This window comes from Carcharhinus amblyrhynchos, chromosome 4 (genome assembly GCF_965287045.1).
Source record: "Carcharhinus amblyrhynchos chromosome 4, sCarAmb.v2.hapA, whole genome shotgun sequence".
Classification (NCBI taxonomy): Eukaryota; Metazoa; Chordata; class Chondrichthyes; order Carcharhiniformes; family Carcharhinidae; genus Carcharhinus; species Carcharhinus amblyrhynchos.
This window is the reverse complement of record NC_137327.1, coordinates 42,690,097-42,703,873: the sequence shown is the minus strand read 5'-3', so window position 1 is coordinate 42,703,873 and position 13,777 is coordinate 42,690,097. Positions and strand designations below refer to the sequence as shown.

General features: G+C 43.5%; 1 protein-coding gene across 2 annotated transcripts in view; it reads right to left on the bottom strand.

Annotated features, from left to right (window-relative positions):
• Window positions 1-642: 642 nt before the first annotated feature.
• slc12a4 (solute carrier family 12 member 4) overlaps window positions 643-13,777 on the bottom strand; it is a 160,480-nt gene continuing 147,345 nt past the window's right edge. For both annotated transcript variants that reach the window (XM_080187024.1, XM_080187025.1), the window contains exons 23-24: window positions 5,675-5,808; window positions 643-1,693 (exon numbers count right to left, since the gene is read on the bottom strand). In XM_080187024.1, the coding sequence (XP_080043150.1) occupies window positions 1,602-1,693; window positions 5,675-5,808 (226 nt within the window). In that variant the 3' untranslated portion in view covers window positions 643-1,601. The remainder of the gene's footprint in view (window positions 1,694-5,674; window positions 5,809-13,777) is intronic.

The following is a 13,777-nucleotide window of genomic DNA, read 5'->3' as shown; positions in this document are numbered from 1 at the left end:
CATTCCCTTGTTTTTATTTTGGAAGGTAAGAGGCCAATGAGAAAAATCACTCATGCTGTTTACCTGCAAAAAAGAGACACAAAATGATTATTTTAATGATATTCTATGAATATCAGAACAGTTGCCTCTGTTCGCAGCAGCTTTTGTCACAATGAAAATCCTTCCAACACTGTCCTCACAGCTCCCCCTGCTGGTGAAACATCAGACTGAAAGACCACCCAGGATAGTTATCACTTTTCCATGATTAGGAAAAGGGAACTCGAAATTTTACTTTAAAAAAATTTACAAGTATATCTGCTAGGTTTACACCACATCTGCCCAGCTCTGCTAACGCAGGGCCATTTCTTACCTGATCCATATTTCAAACACTCCTGCAGTGTTAGATTAGCAGTGATGTTGCAGTGTAGGATTTGGAGTTACAACAGTGTAAATGACCAAATGAAAGGAGAAAATGGGATGTGATTAATTCCTTTCTTTGAATTAGGTTGCACACAATTGCTTTATCCAAGATCATAAACCTATTGCATGGCTTGTAGGTTTGAACATTATGTGATACCAGAACACATGACCAATGTCACTTGGACAGCAAGCAACAGTCTTGACATGGAGACAAAGTCAAGTTTGAAAAACCTTGTACAGTGCTTTGAGAAAAATAACATTTTATTTTACTTTTAATATGGTAAAGGAAAAGCTCCAAACTAGTAGAATAATTTAACAGCTGACAATAGTTCTGCAAAAATGTTCAATCAAACACATAGCAGCGCCTTTTCTTGTGCAATTGCAGGCTTATCCTGGTTGGAACACCAATTTTGGAGACTGCATATGAGGCTGCAGTACATTTATTAAAAAAACGTGGTCCTAATTATTTTCAGTAATATTACAAGAAAAGCCATATGGTGCTTATTATTCTGGACAACATGGAAAAAAAAACTAAAATCAGTTTTTTTTCATGCCAATTACACAATCAAGCTTTGCAAGATACAGCGAGACAGTTTGGATCCCACTATTTTCATAATTAGTGTCTACTGTGAAAAGCACTGTTAGAAGCTATCCAAACAGTCAAACTTGCCAAAGTATCTTAAAATCCACATTCTACAAAGCAAGGGATGTAGTTTTGGAGACAGCACTCCAATTTGAGTCTCTGCCAGAGTCCATACATACAATAGTATAAAGCTGCATTACAATAAAGCTGCCATGGCAGCTCATTTCAATAAATGTATTCTTAACTGACCATAAAAAGCAGTGTAAAGCTCAGTACTGACTCTCTAGACGTGGATTCCAAGCCCAAAGTCCAAGCTTATTTTCAGCACAGGTAGAGAATAGTGTACCTTTGACACAATTTTTCTTCTGCTCATTTGTACAAATGTCACATCTGATCAGTTTGCTTATACTGTCGATGCGTATGCTAGCCATTGAAAGGTTATTGCATTTAATTGGAACAGCATTTAATGCCTCAAGCAGCACTGTGCTTGGAAGATGAACCATGGGAATCTTTGTCTGAAAGATTGACCAACAAAAGGAGTGCTTATTAGAACACAAGTGTTTGGAATATCTTCTGTGGTCAGGTTTCCACCACATACGTCTTCAGAAAGTAGTCATGTTCAAGAATAAATAGTGATGACTTCACAACCACCACCTCGTACCAGCAATACCCTCTCCAAACCTTCTGTAAGTACCTCCAGAAATTCCATATCTTTAAACAATATGTCAAGGATACTTGATAACACAGTTCACTGGAAAACATTTTCTAATATATCAATGCCTTGTGGCACTGTGCTTTTAGGTGTACATAATTTGGCACTTTTCGATTTCTAGACAACTATACGAAGCAACTAGGAAGGAATATTAGTATTCACGATCCAATGATGGCTAGCCATCTAACTATGGGGGTAACTTGCCTGTCTTGTGCACTCAGGAGATCACTCCAGGAATTTTTCATGACAGTGTTCGAAGCTCAACTATTATCAGCTGCTTCATTAATGACCTTCCCTTCATTGTTGTGTCAAACATGTTTGTTGGTGATTATACAGTGCTTAGTTCCATTTGCAACTCCTCAAATAATGAAGCAGTCAGCACTCACACGCAGAAGATGTGGGCAAAGTTCAGGCTTGGACTGATAAGTTGCAAGTGCCAACAAAGTACATCTCTACCAACAGGGTCTAAAAACTTTGCTCCGCACTCAACAGCATCATCAGCACTGTATCCCTCATCATTATGTGGAGATGCCGGTGTTGGACTGGGGTAAACACAGTAAGAAGTCTCACAACACCAGGTTGAAGTTCAACAGGTTTATTTGGTAGCAAAAGCCACTAGCTTTCTAAGCGCTGCTCCTTCGTCAGGTGACTGGGATTTCAGTTGACAAACAGGGCATACGCAGACACAAACTCAATTTACAAAATAATGGTTGGAATGCCAGCCTTTACAGGTATTCAAGTCTTAAAGGTACTGACAATGTGAGTGGACAGAGGGTTAAGCACAGGTTAAACAGATGTGTATTGTCTCTAGCCAGGGCAGTTAGTGAGATTTTGCAAGCCCAGGCAAGTCATGGGGGTTACAGATAGTGTGACATGAACCCAAGGTCCTGGTTGAGGCCATCCTCATGTGCGGAACGTGGCTATCAGTCTCTGCTCAGCGACTCTGCCTTTCTGTGTGTCGTGAAGGCTGCCTTGGAGAATGCTTACCCGAAGCTCAGAGGCCGAATGCCCGTGACCGCTGAAGTGTTCCCCAACAGGAAGAGAACAGTCTTGCCTGGTGATAGTCGAGCAGTGCTCATTCATCCGCTGTTGTAGTGTCTGCATGGTCTCCCCAGCATACCATGCCTCGGGACATCCTTTCCTGCAGCGTATCAAGTAGACAACGTTGGCCAAGTTGCAAGTGAATGTACTGTGGTACCTGGTGGATGATGTTCTCACGTGAGATGATGGCATGTGTCGATGATCCGGCATGTCTTGCAGAGGTTGCTGTGGCAGGGTTGTGCATTGTTGTGGTCACTGTTCTCCTGAAGGCTGGGTAGTTTGCTGCAGACAATGGTCTGTTTGAGGTTGTGTAGTTGTTTGAAGGCAAGAAGTGGGGGTGTGGGGATAGCCTTGGCTAACCCCCATGACTTGCCTGGGCTTGCAAAATCTCACTGAGTATCCTGGCTAGAGACAATACACATCTCTTTAACCTGTGCTTAACCCTTTGTTCACTCACATTGTCTGTACCTTTAAGACTTGATTACCTGTAAAGACTCACATTCCAACCATTATTTTGTAAATTGAGTTTGTGTCTTTATATGCCCTGTTTGTGAACTGAAATCCCACTCACCTGACGAAGGACTAGCACTCCGAAAGATAGTGGCTTTTGCCACCAAATAAACCTGTTGGACTTTAACCTCGTGTTGTGAGATTTCTTACTGTGTTTTCCCTCATTATTGACAATAAAGGGGAATGGGGGTTTCATCATTGACCATAAATTTTAACAGGAACTGGCATATAAATACAATGGTTACAAGAGCAGATCAGAAGCTGTGCATTCTGTGGTTACTAACTCACCTAACTCCCCAAAAACTTTCTTTCTCCGATAAAGCACAAGACAGGCATGTGATGGAATACTCTCCACTTGCCTGGATGAGTGCTCATCCCAAACCCCAAATCTCCACAATAAAAACAGAAAATCTCAGCAAGTCTGATAGCATCTTTGGAGAGAGAATAGACCTGAAGTTTTGTGTCCTAGTCTCCACAGACTGGACTGACAATGGCTATTTGGACTATGACATCTACTTTCCCTCTCTATGACACTCAGCAAATATATTGTTATTTCTTCAATGTCATGGAGTCAAAATCCTGGACCTCTGTAAGTAATAGCACTGATGACAAGTGTTGAGAAGGTGGTTCACCACCACCTTTTGAAGGGGGATTAAGGATGGGCAATAAATACTATTCTTGCAGTGAGGTCCACATTACACCAGTGGGAGGGGAAGAGAGTTTGGTGGAAATAGGAAATTGTAGGCTTCAAGGACATTATAGAAAGATGAAGTGGAAAGGATACGAACAGATTTAAGTAAAGTGTATTTTAAATTCAAATGCTGAGGAACTAAAAGCCATTAGAGGTCAGTTAGCCAAGGGGCAATAGCCTAGTATGACTTGCAGCAGGGTAGATCACTGGCAGGATATTCTTGGATGAACTTAATTTACAAAATATGAAGGATGGGAGGCCGGCAAAGCAAACACTGGAATGATACAGTTTATAGATTGCATAGTTGAGTTTACATGAGGGTTTCAGGTGTAGGTGAGGAGGGATAGTAATGGAGGTGGGTGATGTCAGAGCTGGCAGAAGAGGCCATCTTTGTAAGGTGAGATTATAGTCTTTTTCAGCTCAGAGAGTCAAACTGTATGTGGAGATTGCAGACAGGTTCAGCATAGCGGCGGAAGCCAAAGATGATGGCTTTGATCTTTCCCATGTTTAACTTAAGCAAATTGGGTCTAACTTAAGACTGAATTATTATGCAATTTTTGACATCACTTAGACAATGGCCAGGTTGACAGAGGTAGGGCTGATCACTGTCAGTGTCCATGTAGATGCTGAACAGGTGTGAATATGGTGTCAGATGAAGAAATGTAAGCACAAAGGACTGATCCTTAATGGACCCTACTGTAAAGGACCAGGTATTGTGTGTTGGGAGTGTGGTGGTGGAGGAAGAGAGAGAAGTTGGTTCTGGAAACGCTCTGGACACTGTTAGATAGTTAAGACTGGAATCAAGCAAGGGCTCCCACTGACCTGGACAGTGGGAGAATGATATTGGAGCATACTGAATTAGTTGACTAGAGAGAAATTGGGGATAGTATCAGTCACAGTCAATGATCATTTAATTTAAGGTTATTCAGCTCTGTCATAGGGGTGGAAACCTGATTGGAGAGATTCAAACAGTGTTGCAAGGAAGATGTGGATTGAAAAACTAAACATTTGAAAAATAATTGCAGGAATATGGGAAAGCATCAGAAGAATTGGATAGCACAAAGTTGGATCGGGAGTTGGATCAAGTCATCACTCCCAAATTAAAGTACAATTTTCACGATCTGCATCTAAATCTACTTTAAATCCATGGCCAGTAGTATAAATGTATGAAAATATGGTTGTGTGATTGGTGAAAATTTCAAACTAGTAGCAGCAGATGATGCCTTACTGAAGTTGATCTAAATAAAGGTTATTGAATAGAGCACAAGCAATTTCACATTGAATTTCTTGAATTGAGAAAAGTGAATAAATATGGACACTGAATGCTAGTAATTTGGGAAACAAGAACAACATTCCCTGGCATCATCAGCCCTGATAAGAACATTCCTGACGAGTTTGGCACACTTTACCAGTTCGTCTTCCATGCAAGTATGGAGCCAAAAGTTAAGTACCTCTCGGCTATTTCCAAGTCCTGAATTTAAAATTGTGGACTTAGCTTTGTGAGGAGAGGAGGCGAGAAAAGGTCAACTCAACCTAGAAAAACACGCCAGCATAAATTATTAGAAAATTTTCTGATGAAAAAATACTGAATTGTACTGATGTTAAAAGTTACAGATCTGGCATAAGCTTTGATTGCCAAAATAAGTTGTTGCTACATTCTAACTGGAACTTTGCCATTCTTTCTCTGGCTAAATATTCTAGCAGGCTATTTGAAGAAAAAATGTTTGATAAAGGATACAGTTTTCGTCTCCATCCTGGTTTTTTGGTGGTCCAGGCATGTTTAGCAAAACCAGTTTGGCATCATGGGACCTATTTACAATGACTTCGTTCAGCTTCACTGCTGTATGCATTCTCCTAACGTTGGACTGGTCTCTGAAAAAGGTAATCAACACATTAATTGGTTTAGACACAATATCAAGTTAAGGCTAAGTTAAGAAATTATTTCAGATAAAAGCAACAATAGCTCTGAAGACTGAAGTGAAAGCTTAACTTCTGACAGTTACCACATCTTGTATTTATTTATATAGTGTAGTAAAATGTCCCAAGGCATTTCATGGGAGCGTCATAAAACAAAGCACAACACAAGGCCACATAAGGAGTTATTAGGTCAGATAAGAACATAAGAAATAGAAGCAGGAGTAGGCCATCTAGCCCTTCGAGCCTGCCCCCGCCATTCAATAAGATCATGGCTGATCTGAAGTGAATCAGTTCCACTTTCCCGCTTTTTCCCCATAACCCTTAATTCCCTTGTCTATCAAAAACCTATCTACCCATGACTTAAATATATTCAGTGAGGTAGCCTCCACCACTTCAACGGGCAGAGAATTCCAGAGATTCACCACCCTTTGAGTGAAGAAGTTCGTCCTCAACTCCGTTCTAAACTGCGCCCCCCCCTTATTTTGAAGCTGTGCCCTCTAGTTCTGCTATACTTTCTAAGCGGAATCTCTCTACCTCTACCCAGCCCCTTCATTATCTTGTAAGTCTCTATAAGATCCCCCCTCAGCCTTCTAAACTCTAACGAGTACAGACCCAGTCTATTCACTCTCTCTTCGTAAGCTAACCCCCTCATCTCCAGTATCAGCCTGGTGAACCTTCTCTGTACTCCCTCTAAGGCTAATATATCCTTTTGCAAATATGGGGACCAAAACTGCACACAGTACTCCAGTATGGCCTCACCAGTGCCTTGTACAGTTGCAGCAAGACCTCCCTGCTTTTATATTCTATCCCCCTCGCTACAAAGGCCAACATTCCTTTCGCCTTCTTGATCACCTGCTGCACCTGCAGACTGGGTTGTGAAAGATTCCTGTGAATCTCCTCTGTACTCTCTCCAATGCTTTCACATTCTTCAAGTGTAGCACCCAGAACTGGATGTAGTATTCAGAAAGAGGCCTAATTAATGTCTTATTATAAGATTCAAAGTGACCTCCCTATTCAATGTCCTTATTAATAAAGCATAAGATACTGTATTCTTTAACTATTCTCTATATATGTCCTGCCATCTTCAATGACTCATGTACATATACACTGAGGTCCATCTGTTTCTGTACCTCCTGTAGAGCTTCTCCCTTTGTTTTATACTATATCGCCATATTCTTCCTGCTAAAATGAATTGCCTTACAGTTTTCTGCATTGAACTTCAGTCCATGTCCTTTTGAAGTTCAATACTATCCTCATCACAGGTGACAGATTGTAATCTGTGTACCATCTTCTTGCCCTGAACACTGCAATCTAGGTTATTAGGATACATCAGGAAGAGCATGAGTCCCATCACTGACCACTGGGGAACTCCACTACATTAGGCTCATTAATAAGACAACTGACATCATCACTGAGCCTACTGCAATTCAGTGGTGGCTCAGCAATTAAATATGAACCTAATGGCTCCCTGAACCTTCCAAAGGTTGCCCAGCCAACCAGGTCTGATTAGCTGGTAGCCTCCTGTGGGGGCTCCCTCTTTATCAGCCATTGTCCAATTGAGAGACCTAACATCTGGAGGTATGTGGGTGCTGAAAGCCAACCATTGGGCAGCCGCCTTTTCCCCTCACATGTGGCCTCTTCCTGTGACCTCACTCACTTTTGGCCTAGAATCCTTCTTCATCTTTGGCCTCTGGTGGGTTCATTACCAGCAGCTGCCACCTTTTCTGATGGCAAAGAGGCGCTGCCAGTTTCTTATTGGCCAACAGTACTTGATGAGCAAGACATCAGCTACTTGCATGTTGGATCCTGAGGAAGGTCTTATTAATACCATTGGGCCCCTCCTCGCAATCAAATTGATGGGGGTTCCCCACTGGTTCTCCTCCGTTGGGTTGATTAACTATGTCCAGCTTAAAGCCTTGTAATCCATTACAAGTATATATTTATGTTATTGCTGTCAAGTTTCTTTGTGAAGCTCAATTAATCTTAGTAATCAAGAATGATCTTTTCAATTGGCCTTCAGGATTTACAAATCATATCCAAATGATAATGTGTGAAGTATTGTAGGTCTTATTATTATTTCAGAATCAGAAGTGTGAGGATGGATGTTATTTTTGTTAATATTTTTGGGGAATATTATGTTATTCTGTAATGAAGATTAAGTGTGTGAATGTGTATTAATGATTTAACCAAGCTGGGGAAAAATTAATGAGGATAACTTATCTAGGAGATTTGAGAGATAAAAGAATTAAAAGTGCTAAATACATACATTTACAATAGGAGACCATAGTAAAGTGGATTTATACATAAATAGGATGGGTTTAGAAATTTTTATTAGGAGATAGACAGGGACTTGACTTTTCAGCTGTTAAATTTTGAAGGGAAGTAAGGGACTTTCATAAGTTTCATAAATAAATAAAGGTTAATAAATTTTATTTGATCTTAAAGGGGACGTAATTGGAAAACAAGAAAGTTCTTTACATTTTGGAAAAGTTGAATTCAAAAAGGTATTGAGGACAATATAATCAGAAGGAAAAGAGGTGTCAACTGTGTGGGGAAGATGAACTGAAACCAGATTTGTGTTGAGAGAAAGTGTAAAATTTGAAGCAGCCACTCAGAAACCAGAAAAGTCTTTGGGCCTGATTTTACCATCAAGTTGTGCCCATTTTCAGGTGCAAAAACCTGGTAAAGTCAGGCATGAGGCAAGTAGCGTGATCGGTACCTACCTCCATGTCGGTTCATCCTTTACCAAGGCCCGAAAATGGAAAAGGTTGGGACTGTACCTAAAACAGGCACGACGGCCATTTAAATGTATCTGCATGCATTCGCATGCATTTAAATTGATTTAATGGGCCGCACACCCAACTTTACCAGCACTTCTCCCTCTACTACCGCATTCGCTAATTTGGAATCGGTGCGAAACAGACATGCTCCATAAAAGTCCAATTCGGGCACTCCATCAGTGAGAGTTAGTGACGAAGTAAGTGCATGGCATCCGATAGTCTCACAGTATCCTGTAAGTTTCAATAAGATCCCCTCTCATCCTTCTAAACTCCAATGAGTACAGATCCAGAGCCCTCAACTGTTTCTCATACGACAAGCTCTTCATTCCAGGGATCATTCTTGTGAGCCTCCTCTGGACCCTTTCCAAGGCTAGCACATCCTTCCTTAGATATGGGCACAAAACCGCTCACAACACTCTAAATGGGGCCCGACCAGAACCCTATACAGCCAGTACATAGGGTCTCCAATATCTGACTTGCAGCACGGACTCAAGTCACAGCACTGACCTTGGGTCTTGTGGTGCTGCTGGGTCCTAATGCACTAAGCACCCTTCAGCTGAAGAATGTGCAGAAAGCCCTTGAAAATTGCACTGTTCAGCCTCCTAACTTTTCAAGGCACTGTGATTTTGGGGAGCATGTGGCTGGGTGAATTGGGGGTGTGTGGACAGCGAGTGTTGATGGGCTGGGGCAAGCAGTGTTTCTTAACTTCTTCATGTGTTCCTCTCCATCTCCGACACCTCTCCCCCCACCCCTTCAGAGTGATGAGATGGCTTTTGCGATGCAACCAATCGATCTCGCTATTCTTTTGGTTGCTGCTGAAGCTGAGGAGGAGGAGCTGGAGAAAGAATTTCAGCACATGGGGCACAGGTCTTACCATTGCAGGAGTAGAGGGAGATGACTACCAGAGGCAGAGGTGGCTGCTGTTCACTTGGGAATGTTGGGGGAGGAGGAGGGCGCAGGAGAAGAAAGGAGCAAAGACCCTGACAGTTTTGTGCACGAGTGTCATTTGAACAGATTTCGGACAGTGTGTGCTGCTGACATCTCTGCCTCCGAAAGGAGACAGTGCAACACCCGTGCAACCTGTTGCAGGACTTGACACCTAAAGGTGGGGGGAGGGGTCACCCACTTTCAGAGGCTGGCAAATTGATGGCTGCCCTAAGCTTTTATGCAATTGGCTCCTTCCAGACCCCTAGCGGAGATATCTATGGCATTTCCCAGTCAGGCAGGTCACAGAAACCCCGTATGCCCAGGCTGGGCAATACATTAAATTTAACCTGGACCAGGCCCATCAGGAGGCTCGGGCTGTAGGGTCACAGCCATTGCGGGGATGCCTAATGTACAAGGGGGCCATCAACTGCACACACATCACCCTCAAGGTCCCCCTACAGAATCCATGAAGATTCATCAACAGAAAGAGGTCCCACTCCCTGAATGTTCAACTAGTGTGTGACCATAATTTGAACATTATGCACATGTGCGCAAGAAACCAAGGCAGTGTGTACGACAGCTTCATTGTCAGGAGATCTGATATCCCGGAGGAATTTGAGAAGGACCCCATGCTGCTGGGGTGGCTCGTGGGTGATTTGGGTTATCCACTTCGGATGTTGCTGATGACGACTGTGCAGAGGCCTGTGTCTGGAGCGGAGATCTGACATAATGAGGTCCATGTAGCCACCCACGTGAGAGTGGAAACCTGCATTTGGCTCCTCAAAATGTGATTCCGGTGCCTGGACAGCTCTGGCGGGGCTCTCCAAAACAGCCCTGTGATCTGTTCCTGCATTGTGGTCGGTTACTGTACCTTGCACATCCTGGCCCTGCAGAGAGGTGACCTACTGGAGGAGGAGAAGGAGGAGGATGTGGAGGCTGATCAGCCGGGCATCACTGGGGTGGATGACCAGCAGAAGAAAGAGGAAGAGGAGGAGGAGGAAGCCGAGGAACATCAACCAGATGCTGGAGGACTGGCACTCAAATGAGGCATGCGAGGGCAGCTAGGGAGGACCTGACCACCAGGAGGTTCAGTTGTTAGGGGCTTGTGTCTGTGGGTTCCATCTCCCACCCCCAAAATTCCTTCAATCTCCTGCAACATTGTCACACCAGAGTGGTGGGCCTGGGTTCACTGCGTTAGCGAGTTTTTGGCAAGCAGGAGGGTGATGATGACTCACGAATCACCATTGTGATGATGCTCTGGTGCAAACTATCTGAACTCCGCATGCACGCTGGCACCTGGGCCCACGTCTGCATAGTGGGTAAGAGATCTGAAACCACCATACTGGGCCCTGGGGCAGATGGGGTGTGTGGGATGGGAGAGAATCGCTCATTGGTTCTCGGGAACCAAAGGCTTCCTTTTCTTAGTGACACACCATTGAGGAGCCTCCCCAACTAACATCAACATGAGGCATCCCTCCAGAGATCATCAATGGAAGAGGATTCCTATTTGAGACAAATTAGTCACAGGTGGGTGGTGAAAAAATATTTAATTGCGATAAAGGTGTTTAAATAATACGTTCTAACATAAAAACTTGTGAACAGAAAAGGTGCTTAAATATCTTTCTAATTAGTGCAGCCCTTCACCCATCTCAGTGCAACTACAACTTCCTACCTTTACGTGGCCTACCACAACGTCTCAGTGGCTCCACAGAATTTCCCCTGAGGCCTGTGATGTGTGTGGTGGGCATCCTCTGGAGGCCTTGGACCTTGAGGGCCCTGGCCGGCTTCCAGGTTCTGGGATGTTTCCCACTTCATCCTGCTTACCCTGAGATGCCCTAGTGTCAAGAATAGGGGAGTCAGAAGGTGTAGCCACAGCCACAGTCTCCTGGATGGGAGGCCCTGGCACGGGCTCGAGACCTTCCTCCTCCCTGGAGTTCCTGTGGGCCCCTGGGTCACTCCATGGGACGGCTGTGCTTCTGCAGTGAGCTTCAGCAGCTCCAGCGTCCCCTGATCCTGCCAGTCCTGGAGGACCAACTACGTCCTATCTATAGTTGTCGAGCCCTCTGTGATGGCCACCTGAGTTGGGGGCCACCTGTCAATGGCCGCAGTAAGTGACCTCTGAGACTGGGCCATGCTCTGCAGCTCCTCAGCCATGATCATCTGCCTCTGGGCCATGTTCTCATAGGCTGTAGCCATAGCCTGCTGTGTCTCAGCACTGAGCCGCTGGGTCTCCTGCTAACTCTCGAGCCTCAGCCATGGGCCACAGAATCTCGAGAAGGCAGTTCAGTCCCTCAGCTGCTGCTTGCTGTGACTTGGCTGCAGCCCTCTGGGACTCTGCTGTGGCCCACTGTGATGACCAAAAGTTTGGTCAAAAAGACAGGTTTTAAGCCTCGTCTTAAAGGGGAAAGTGAGGTAGAGAGGCAGTAAAGTGTATGGAGGGAATTGCAGAGCTCATGGAGCCTATAAACAACTGAAGGTGTCCCTCCTCCCCAATGGGAGTGATTAAAATCAGGGTGTTTAAGAGGCTGAAATTGGTAGAGTGGAGTTATCTCAGAGCACAATGAACTGAATAACTAGAGTTTTAATGCAAGTGGCTGCAGAAACGGTGAACCCCTTGGTTAAAATGTTTCATAACTCACTAAATTCCAGGAGGGTAGCAGAAAATTGGAATGTGATGACCTTGTTCAAAAAGGGAGGAATCAGAAAATGGGAACTACAGACCAGTTAATTTAACATTTATTATTGGCAAGATGCTACAGTCAATAATTAAAGAGGAAATAGCTAATCATTTCAGAAAGCTGAAAATAATTAAATCTAGTCAACATGATGAAAGGTAAATCATGTTTGACAAATTTGCTCAAATTCATTGGGGATGTAACAAACGGAATAGATAGAAGGGAATCTGTAGATGTGTATTTGGGTTTCCAAAAGGCATTTGACAAGATGCCTCATTAGAGGCTGGTGCATAAAGTAAAAGCCCATGGAATTGGAGGAAGTGCGTTGAAAACCAGCTGTTTGTTACAGAGTTGGAATAAATGGGTCCTTTTCAGAGTGGAAAGATGCAACTTGTGGAATACCGCAGGGATCAGTTATTGGCCTGGAATTGTTCAATACTGAAAGCATCAGAATGTAAGGTTTCCAAATTTGATGATACGAAGATATGTGGAAAGGAAGGTTGTGATGAGAATATTGTAATTTTGCAATGGGATATAAATCAATTGGGTGACTGGGCGAAAACCTGGCAAATGGGACTTTAATGTAGGGAAGTGTGCATCCATGCAATTTGCTAGGAGGAGACTGCAGGTGAGTGAATTACAGAGGGATTTGGGTGTTTTCGTGCATGAATCACAAAAAACTAGCAAGCAGGTCCAACAAGTAGTTAAAAAGGCAAACTGCATTTCAGTCTTTACTGTAGAGGTGATGAAGTTTTAAAATAGGGAGGTTTTGTTGCAATTGTATAGGGTGATAGTGAGGTCTCACCTGGAATACTGTGAACAGGTTTGGTCCCCTTACCTTAAAAAGGATTTAGTAACATTGGAGGCAGTCCAAATGAGGTTCACCAGGTTAGTTCCTGGGATGAGTTTACTGTGCTATCAAGAGTGACTAAATAGCCCGAGTCTGTATTCCTTGGGATTTAGAAGAGTGAGAGGCGACCTTATTCAAATACATAAAATCCAGGGAGGGCCTTGACAGGGTAGATGGTGAGACGTTTTCACTAGTGGAAAAGTCTCAAAGAAGGGGCACTGCTACAAGATAAAGAGGCGTTCACTTAAAACTAAGATGTGTGGAAATTTTTTTTCTGGTGAAACTCTGGAATTCTCTGCCCCAAAGGGTCGTTGTGGCTGGATCATTAGAAATATTTAAAATAGAGGTGGGATTGAGGAATAGAGGATGATGGAGAAATGGCACAGAAAAGGAGTTGAGGCCAGCATAAATCAGCCATAATCGTATCGAGCAGTGGGCAGGCTTTTAGGGTCTGGTAGTCTACTTCTGCTTCTATTTCTTATGTTGAGCTGAGATAGAGGTGAAATCAGGTTAGGGAGCTGGAAGTAGATGGGCTTTGTGATGGTTTGAGTAGCAGAATTAGGATAAATCTCTGATTATTGCCAGGGGAAAGGTTGGAGTTCGCAGCCAGAGAGCACGGTTTGAAGCAGTGCCCAAAATCAATGGCTTCAGATTTCCCAATATTTAATTGAAAGCAATTCATGTTCATCCAG